The 10,371-nt window shown below is 31.1% G+C and overlaps 2 protein-coding genes across 3 annotated transcripts; one reads left to right on the plus strand and one right to left on the minus strand.

Moving 5' to 3' along the window:
• Window positions 1–499: 499 nt before the first annotated feature.
• On the minus strand, window positions 500–2,940 carry LOC130891478 (nuclear pore complex protein Nup88). The gene has a single exon (XM_057796261.1). The coding sequence runs from the start codon at window positions 2,745–2,747 to the stop codon at window positions 567–569; it is 2,181 nt and encodes a 726-aa protein (XP_057652244.1). The 5' UTR covers window positions 2,748–2,940; the 3' UTR covers window positions 500–566.
• A 675-nt stretch (window positions 2,941–3,615) lies between these two features.
• Window positions 3,616–8,102, plus strand: LOC130891621 (transcription factor IIIB 90 kDa subunit). 2 transcript variants are annotated; one of them, XM_057796462.1, is made up of 4 exons: window positions 3,616–4,547; window positions 4,756–5,348; window positions 6,404–6,898; window positions 7,176–8,102. In XM_057796462.1, the coding sequence occupies exons 1-4, from the start codon at window positions 3,979–3,981 to the stop codon at window positions 7,436–7,438; spliced, it is 1,920 nt and encodes a 639-aa protein (XP_057652445.1). In that variant the 5' UTR covers window positions 3,616–3,978; the 3' UTR covers window positions 7,439–8,102. The 2 variants fall into 2 exon arrangements, with proteins under 2 accessions (XP_057652445.1, XP_057652446.1); XM_057796463.1 differs by having other exon boundaries at window positions 3,659–4,547; window positions 7,163–8,102.
• Window positions 8,103–10,371: the final 2,269 nt, after the last annotated feature.

The following is a 10,371-nucleotide window of genomic DNA, read 5'->3' on the forward strand; positions in this document are numbered from 1 at the left end:
AGATAATTCGAAAAATTTATGTTTCTCATTTAAATTTAAAAAAAATATATATGGAGCTCTGATGCTATAAGATAAACAAGTTCGAGAGTCACTGTTCATGTATCACTTCTATTCTGCAGGTCAATATGAAATAGCTTACCATATACTTACTTAACCCACTGTTTACTACTATTACAACCTTACTTACAATTACACTGTATGAAGCGCGTTTCTATTACTCTCTTCAGAGACTACTAAAGGTCTATTTGGGTTATTGAAACATGCCACACAACAAAATTTTGAGTACACTAACACACAATTATATATAAAAATTGATTAGAAAAACACATGAAATAGAGTAAATGTGGATAGAAATTTCAACTTAGTTGCCAAAACTTCATTATAATTATATCTTCTATATTATACATTCAATTTCAATTTGATAAAACTTTTTACTAATGCTGCAGACACCAGATTGTTGGAAGTTTATAATTATATTTGAATAAGTTTTAAATAAAATAAAATAACAAATAAATTGTTTTATTAATTTCGTTTCTCAATACAAAAAATATCAATTCTTAAATAAGTTATTTCAAATCTAAATGTTTTTTGAAGCTATTGATTTGTTTTATCATTTCGGTAATTTTTTGTGTTGTCTCTTGAAGATTAGTTTTAATCGTGTTGGTATGTGTTTCATTTATTGTAGAGATTTTCTTAATTTCCTGTAATTTCCAGTTTTCCATCTGAATTTGTTGATACTTCATTTTATTTTTAATTCTATCAATTTTGTCCCCATAGAGACCAATTTTTTCACCATAATTTTCCAGTTCTTTAACAAATGCTTGTTCCGCTTCAGAAGGTGAACTTTTTTTTCTTGATACCAACATTAACAAATTTTCTGACCTCTTTAAAAGTTCATCTTGCTTGTCTTGTATATCTTCATACTTTTCAGCTAAATTACTTGCTTTTTCCCTCAAGACATCTCTCTCTTTTCTTATATGTTCTATTTCTTTGAGCTGGTTTCTTTTCATCATATTTAGAGTTTGGATTCTTTTTTCCAATTCTTCTTTTGCTTTGATGTGATTTTTAAAATATTCATCTCTAAAAACTTGAGCCGTTCTTTGAAGGAGCTCATAACAATTTTCTTGATTATTTTCATTTACGTTTGGTAATTTCAGAATTGGTTGAGTTGAAGTCTTCTTCAAAATGTTTTCTATATATTTTTCAAAAGGTTCTTGCAGCATCTTTTTTAGTGGGGAAGTTACATCCTCTTCTAATATTATATCTTCCACATTGGGTAAAGAACTGCCTAACAATACACCTAGAGTAACCACACTGCCATCACTGAGAAGGATAATAATTGAAGGAGGTTCATAGTACAAAGCAAACCCTATTACTGGGTTACTATTTTCTGAAGTAGCTGTCTTTGTACAAACTAAATATTCTGCTTTACTGGAGTTCAAAAAAATATCATCTATAGAAATTAAATCTTCAGGCACATTTAAAAATGCATTAAGATCGTTAATACAGGAAAGTGTAACAGAATGTGCCCCTGCATTATGGGTAGCATAATATCTGTCAGATTTTGATTCATCTTTCTTCAATATAATTGGGCACTTAAATTTATTACCAATACATTCACTAATTGTTAATCCCAATTCCAACTCGATACTTTCAAAAGCTAAAAGCTGCTTACTAGTTTTTTGTGTGATATTATTTTGAAATTCATTTGTATCATCCAACAGTATAGAATGACATAAAGTACCATCTGATATTGCAATGCATATTATTTGTGGTTGTGTGTTAAGACAAATAAGTGAACATGCTTCCACTTGTTCATTTTCAAATGAAATCAATGGCAAAGGCCCTTGCAAAACTGGTTTCCATTGTCTTTGTAAATCAATTTCCATATAATAGATATTCATATTGCTATGCAAGATGAAAACAGGCCACACTAAATTATATTCATCTTTTTCAATTTTTGGTTTCTCAATAGTTTTTGGAACTATCCTTTCTATAGTTTGTGTTTCAGCATTAATATATTTTTCTTCAACTTTCGGATGCTTAAGTGATTTTTCATTCTGTTCTGGAATATCAATAATTTGTGGTTGTCCAAAATCAAAGTCGACAGCTACCTCTCCATACAAGTCCAAAAAAGGAGTCTTGCTGCCCGGAAATAAACTTGTTGGTTTTTCTCCTACAGTATATACAGCCACCTTTAAAGCTTCACCATTTTTTATTTGGTATAACCTCAACATATTATCAGAAGTTAGTACTAATATATGATTGTGATTAATACTTCCTGGATGAAACTTTGCCTGTCTCAGCTCAATCATCTCATTACATGATAACAAACGTTCATCTAAGCTATGAGTTGTGCAATAGACCACTTCTTTATTATTATCAAATGCTCCATAAGGAGGACATCTTGGGAGAAGTTCCAATACTAAAATTCCACTGGATCCTGCTACTGCTAGCAGTGTACCAATATCATTGATAATTAAAAACTCTGCAGAAAATAAAGGTGGATGCAATGGTAATAATTTCTGATGGATAACATTGTCCCCTTCTTTACTTCTTGCTGCTTTCAAGTTCAGACTTAACACACAGTTAATTTGGAAGTCCCAACTGAAGAGTATATTATCATGGACTACCAGTAAGTCCAATGTTTTTGTAATATTTTTAGGCAACGATTCACAGGTTTCCTTAAATATCTTATGCTCTTTTAACCGAAGGTAGTCTGTAGAATTCATTTTTAGAAAGTTCATAAAAATTTGTTATGCAGCAAAGTTCAACCTATCCAAACAATGACTACACTTTTATATTTGTCTGCATGTATCACTTAGAAATTACAATTTTCATATAATACAACATTGTAACTTAAATACAAACATTAAACGAAAGATTTAAATTGAAGGTTATAACTTATACAAAGCTAGAATCATAGATAAACAAAATAGCTATGGCACTTATATGGGATCATAGACATGTAATAGCGTTACTGTGCCTCTCTATCTATGAACCTAACAGAATAATGGCAAATATTTTTTTATCTCATGATTAAGCTTTATTTTTAATTATTTTTTCGCTAACCAACGCTGAAAATACGTAAACGGATAATTATTATGGGTGCATTCCACTACAATCACGTTCACGACGAACTTTCCCATTTCATTTATTCCAGAGCATTATAATCATAAAACAAATTGGAATGGCTCAAAAGGCGTTTTGAGTGTTGAGATAAATATTAACGAATATTAAAACTGAAAAAATACAGCGAAAGCTTTAAGAGGTTATAATTTGTAAGTTATTGAATTTTTAATGGAACTTCACAAGAATGCTTTAAAAGTACTTGTAATATCCCATACCGCATCAAATAATGGGATAGATTCTCATGATTGCAATTTGCATTGCTTGAGTTTTGGAAATTCTCCGCCAATTCTTTCAACGCTCACTTCGATCTACCTCTTGACAAGGATCGTCGTGAAAGTCATGACGGCTCGCCGCGACCACAACAATCGTAGTCGCTATGTGGAACGCCCAAAAGTGTATTTCAGGCACCGTGAACGCTTAGTGGAATGGACCATATGTGAATTTAAAATCGAACTTGTGAATGATTTCGTGAGAAGAATCGATATATCGATATTTTCAAGTACTTCAAAAATTAGGTTAGGGTTAGTTCATTATTTATGTGACCGCAAAGGGACGGAAGGGAGAAGTTTACATATTTATATGTGTGGTAGATTGAAATAAATGTTTTATTTTGTATGAGGGTAGAGGTAACAAATTTAAACATATATTGCTTCATTTTCCTTTAGTATGTATATAGTTGTCACTATATGCATATTGCATGTTTTAAAAGTAAACTCTGATTTACTTGAAAGATTCACATTGAAAAGCAATATTTAGAGCATTAGATAGAAAAATTATTAACTGATAATATTGGCGATCCGTATTCAAGTATAATATCTAATCTCTCAAGTACTTATAAAAGTAAAGATGTCATCTGGTCGGAAATGTAAAAATTGTGGGGGTTCAGATATTGAAGTAGATCCAGCTAGAGGGGATGCTGTTTGTACAACATGTGGATCTGTTCTTGAAGATAGTATTATCGTTGCTGAAATCCAATTTGAAGAAGGTGGACATGGCACCAGCAGTGCTATTGGTCAATTTGTCTCCACAGAATCTAAAGGAGGTGCTACAAAATTTGGAGCATCATTTCATGTTGGAGATAGTGTTGAATCAAGGGAGATCACAATAAAAAAGGCTAGAACAGGAATAACACATCTGTGCAATCAATTAAGGCTAAATCAACATTGTATAGATACAGCATGTAGTTTCTTTAAAATGGCCCTATCCAGAAACCTTACTAGAGGCAGGAGGTATACTCATGTACATGCTGCATGTGTTTATTTAACTTGTAGAACAGAAGGTACAGCACATTTACTTATAGATATAAGTGACGTACTACAAATATGTTGCTATGAACTTGGAAGGACATATTTAAGGTTATCTCAAGCCTTGTGTATCAATATACCAGCAGTGGATCCTTGCTTATACATTTTAAGGTATGATTTAATTATTATTTTGCTACATAAAATCATATTTAAAACTTTTATTTGGTTAGCTTTAATATCATCCAATTTCTTTACTTATAGTTGATCTCATTAAGTATTTTCTCAATGAAAAATATAATGACTAATAATATTTAATATGCCTATGATCTAGACAACAGTAAGTTATTTGTATGTTGTAATAAATAGTTATTTTTTAAAGGTTTGCAGCAAAACTACAATTTGGATCAAAAACACAACAGGTTGCTAATACTGCTTTACGATTAGTTCAAAGGATGAAAAGAGATTCAATACATTCTGGAAGAAGACCATCAGGATTATGTGGAGCAGCATTATTAATGGCTAGTCGACTTCATGAATTCAACAGATCACCAGCTGATATAGTTAAAATAGTTAAAGTACATGAATCAACATTAAGAAAAAGATTAATGGAGTTTGGAGAAACCCCAAGTAGTGCATTAACTTTAGATGAATTTATGACAGTAGATTTAGAAGAAGAACAGGATCCTCCATCTTTTAAAGCTGCCCGTAAAAAGGATAAGGAGCGATTGCTAAAGTTAATGGAGGAGGAAGGTGAACAATTCACAGATTTGCAAAAAGAAATCGAGTTACAACTGGAAAATAAAAAAAGAAAAAGAATTAAACCAATGAAACTGACTTCAAAAGTTAATGAACAATTAGAAACAGATTTATTTATTCAAGAGTCTACTTTAGGAACATTACAAAAATTGATGGATGATGAAATTATTTCTGATGCATCAGGTGGAGGTTTGGGGCCAGATATTTCAAGTATTGGTAAGTATTTGAAAAAATCAAATGAATACTTCAACAGACCCTAATTACACTAACAATCTCACTGACTAATGTAACTTCAACAACCACTGCAAATTTCTTATAGATATTCACATATATGTGTTTTTTTTTTTTTCATAAAGGTGTGGAAAATACTTTTTACATATCATTGGTACAAGATGTTATGACTGGTATGCTGGACTCGTTTTCCCTACTGATTAAAAACCTACTACTCTCTCTTAAACTGCCGTTAAGAATTACTTTGCAGGGGTAGGATCTAGTAATCATACTCTTCCTTCAGGTCCTTAAAGTCCACAGCTACTTCTTCTTCAACTGCCTGCTTTATTGCTTTCTAGACAGTGGAATTTTTTGAGAACCTTGTCTCTTCACAGGCATTTTTAATGAGAGTATGGTCTCTTAATGAAGCTTCTGCTTTAACACAGTTTCCCAAGTACTGTTGGACACATACAGCACATGCTTAGTATCTTTCATAACACTGGCGCAAGACAGACACTAAGGAGACGTGTCTTGCTTAAAACAATACATACATACAATATAATTCTTATATATAAAACTTATACATATTTATTTTGAACAGGACAAACTTTTACTGAAACTGTACATTCATTACCAAACAATAGATTTTGGGAAAATTTTGATTTTAGTTTGAATCAAAATTTTACAAAACTCCATTCCTTTCATATTATCATTGGCAAATTGTACCTGGGTTAAATATACTTTAGAACAAAGTAATCAATATGTCATCTATTAGAATTACAAAATCCTGACTTATGACACTATAACCTTAAAATTAATCATCAAAAGCAAATGCAAGCCAAACAAGAAATCTTGACTCACACATTTCCACTAGACTCTGGTGAAGTCGAGGGGAGGTTCAATGCAATAGCTAAGTTTACTATAATTTATTGAAATGATCTATTAAAACAGGTAGATTGAAAGTAAGTTAGTTCTATGTTCTCTAAAAATTTTTCCTCTACTGTATAATATGATATATTTATGTATACTTGCAATTTCTCTTATTTGTTTCATAATTGCAGGTCTGCCAAATTCTTTAGAAGATACCTCTAATGCTTATCATCCTCCAGATGAATTAGATCTTGATATGAATTTTGATGATTTGAACGATGAAGAATTAGATACATATATAATGTCAGAGCATGAATTTGAGAATAAAAAAACTTTATGGTATAAAAGAAATGCAACATATTTAGAAGAACAAAAAATTAAAGCAGATAAATTGCAAAAAGAGAGAGAGGAAGGTAAACCAGACAAGAAAAGGAGAAGAGTATCAAAAAAGAAAACTATAGGACCAGCAAATTCTGCTAGTGAAGCCATAGAAAAAATTCTTCAAGAGAAAAAAGTTTCCACAAAAATTAATTATGATGTTCTTAAAAGTCTGAATGTAGTCTCTGTTCCAAATGAAACAGTTGCTGTTGATGCAGAAGATATAACTACTTCGGAATCTATTAAACGAAGGAGGCTTTCTTCAGTCCATAAACAATCATCTGAAAAAACATCAAAACGGAAGACAGGTTGGTTTTTCATCATATATTTAGTCTTTTAAATACATTGTTTTTCATTACTCTCCAGCTGCTATTTACATATCCCTATTTCTTAGTATGCCTTTTCTCAATTAAATTCTTCATAACCAATTCCTTTAGTCTTTAATTATTATACAGTATTAAAAAATATTTTGTGGAACATAGGATTTTAATCTAGCAGTAGATGAGTTTCAGTAGAATAAATTATACTAAATTTAATTGTTAAATTGGATTTGTGTTTTGATTGTATATCAGTATATCTTTCAAGGAGCTTCCATTGGTTTGCCAGTATTTGATGATAAGAAAAAGAAGGAAACTGAGGATAAAGCAGATTCTAAAACTGAATCATTACAAAAGAAAGATGATGTTAATATATCTGAAGATGAAGAAGAATATTATGAGGAAGAACAAGGGGAAGATGTTGAAGAGTCCGTTAATGAAATTGGAGTACTTCAGATGCTTCGTCAACATAGGGAGGATGAGGATGAAGCTGATTATAATTTCGGGTACTTCGAAGAACCAGATTATTAAAAATATAAGTATTTTCAACTTTTAGCTTCAAAACTGCTTACTTGTATAGATAATATTTATTTATGAAAATATTTTTTTCACTACATTAATACTTGTGATCCAATTTTTTAACAAAAATGTATATATATTTTCAAGACTGAATATATAACCAATAGGTATTAGGGCTTTCTACTTTTACTATGTTACCATTGGTGATATACTGAATAATACTGTTTACTACCACTACACCAGTGCCTAAAATTATAGTGTCTGGTCCTTTGAGCTTCCATGTAATTATAAGCGTTGGTGTATTGGTAAATCAGTTTTTAGTTGAAAAAATATAAAATTGAAAATGTGATTTGTATATTTGGAATTACTATTAGATTGATTTTGTATTGGAAGGTAATTATTTGAATTGATAGGCGAAAAGGGATTTTATCTATAGCCTTTAAAAATGTTCAGCTCTCTACTTTTTTTCAATTTCTTGTACTTAAGAATTTAGTTTAAAAAACCATTGGAGAAATTGTATTATTCTTGCATTTATGTAACATATGTTTTATATAGAGATTTGACTACAAACAAAATAGCCCAAAATGTTGCAAGTTGAAAATTCTTTTTATTGTTATTATTGACATATTTTTACTTGTTTTGTCGAAACCTTGTTTTAATAAATTAATTTATTGTATTTTGAATGTTGTTTCATTATGAGATATATTACTGGTCATCTAGATTTAGATAGTTCACTATGTTATTTGTTGTGACTAATTTGTGACACAACCTAGAGAGAATTTAAATTTCAATGATTGATGAAAATACAGGAAAAAAGTTGATATTTATAAGAAATTTGAATGTTGTTCATACCGAAGTAATAAATTCATCTTTTAGATTAAGATAAATCCCAAAATTTTATAATTTTAACGTATATTAATCATAAAAATAAAAAATCAATTTGGAATGGAAATCGGAAGTAAAAATTTGAAAAAATTCATATTTTACCACTCTGTCTTGTACTAAATCAACCTGTCATTTTTTACATTGTATGCATCTTCACAAATTGCAAAGATTTTATATTATGTGACTCATTTCCCTAGCACTTAGAACCAGGTAATCTGCATAAAGTAGAAGTTTCTACCAGCTACAGCCATCCCACATTTTGTACTTTCTAAAGTGAGTGGGATTAACAGATTAGCTGTAAACACTGTTTCCTAGTATCGCAGCAATAAAAGCGAATAGATCTTTTGGGTCGCGGTGTATCTACCTATATGTTTATTTTGTATTATTTTCATCTCCATTAAATTGTTACCAAAAGATTTGAACCTGAAATATGCTGCCAAAAGCAGAAAGGAAACTATTTTTTTTCCATGTACATTTAGTACTACTAAAGAACCAAATGATGGCGCTGAAACGGGAACACGAGTTGGCTATCTAAAGGATGTGATAAATCTATGGTTTGTAAATTGTGTTTTATTCCTAGTACAATTACCCTTCTATATTTTAAGGTTTTATTATTCCTCAATTGTCAATTGGCTCCTTAATTCTTTCTTTTTTCCCTTTAACTTGGCCTTCACCATTTAGGATTTTACGTAGTTATCCAATATCGTGAAGCGTTTCGACTGTATTCAAGGAAACTGACAACTTTGGAGAATCATGCAAATTTATAGTAGAAAATTATGAACCTTGAATTATGTCCCTTAATGGGTGCTAATGAATAATTTAAAACAACCTGGTGCATGTTCAATATTGTCTCTAAAAAATAGCTATAGTTCCACTTCACCCAAATTATAGAACAATTAAAATTAAATAAGACAGAAGGACCAGATGAAAGTAACAATGTTTCTTCGTAATTTTACCGCCTCACATTTTGTTCAGGAGCTATTCCAAAGTCAGTAGAAACTATAATAACGGATTTATTATCTTTCCATTTTGTAGCACATATTTTTTTGTCACTTCTGACATACTCCTCTGCCTGTCTTCTTTTCATCTCTGAATCTTTTCATTCTGTTAAACATTATCGTCCCTGTACCTTCTACTTTTAACTCCAATAATTTATAAAGCAAAGGTAATGGTGAAAAGTATCTGTAAAAAAAATTGAGCTTCTTTGTGGCAAAGTTTTACTAAACGCAAAACGACTGATTGCACTAAGTTAAGCTCTTTGTTTTCCAGTGGTGTCAAGGATTTTTGATAAATCTCAAAATCTAGTATCAGACCATCTGACGTTGTAGAACAAAGTTTTTTTGGCTTATTCTTTACAAAACTGCCGCACTGGACAGCGTTCTAAAAATGGGGTCATTTGCTCATCTATTGAGGAAGATCCCCCAATTGGCCTGACAATATCTTTACAAGTGTTTTTTTCGATCAATCATCGGTTGAATTTTCCACAGGTGGTGCAGTTTTTTGACATCTTCGGAGACCACAAGGTCATCTACTACATGAAAATTTGTACAAAGTTTATAGAATCTGTCCCGATTCATTACATCGGCAATAATTGGTAGCCGATATTTAATGCTCCAGTAAAGATGAATTCTAGGAAATTTAAAACAACCCATGATAGCAAAAATCGCCATTTAAATATTTGCAGAAGTAACCCTAAGGAATAAAAAATTCGGCTACATTGTCATTTGTGATATTTTTTGGTAGGTCTTTTCCTTGAATATGCGTTTTAATCCAATTCAAATCCGATGAAGAGGTTTTTTTACTGACCTTCGACGGACCTTACTTTTCATCGTTGCTACTTTCTTCGTATTCTTCTCCGTCCGTGTTTTCAGAAACAACGGTTGAAAGTTCAAAAATATCGTCATCCTCATCACTGTCGACCTCAAAATCGGATCCGATTTCGTCAAGCAGATCGTAGATTTTATCTGGACTGCAGAAAGCTCATCCAAGTTGATATTTTGCTTAGTTCCTGTAATGAAAACATACCAGCGTGAGGTAGTTTCATTTTTATCCATTTTGTA

This window comes from Diorhabda carinulata, chromosome 3 (genome assembly GCF_026250575.1).
Source record: "Diorhabda carinulata isolate Delta chromosome 3, icDioCari1.1, whole genome shotgun sequence".
In the NCBI taxonomy this organism is placed as follows: Eukaryota; Metazoa; Arthropoda; class Insecta; order Coleoptera; family Chrysomelidae; genus Diorhabda; species Diorhabda carinulata.

Bases quoted from the DNA above. Each gene is read 5' to 3' on its own strand.
- LOC130891478 (XM_057796261.1), bottom strand. From the start codon at position 2,747: ATGAACTTTCTAAAAATGAATTCTACAGACTACCTTCGGTTAAAAGAG.
- LOC130891621 (XM_057796462.1), top strand. From the start codon at position 3,979: ATGTCATCTGGTCGGAAATGTAAAAATTGTGGGGGTTCAGATATTGAA. The intron at 4,548-4,755 runs GTATGATTTAAT...TATTTTTTAAAG, and splicing joins CCTTGCTTATACATTTTAAG to GTTTGCAGCAAAACTACAAT. The intron at 5,349-6,403 runs GTAAGTATTTGA...TCATAATTGCAG, and splicing joins GCCAGATATTTCAAGTATTG to GTCTGCCAAATTCTTTAGAA.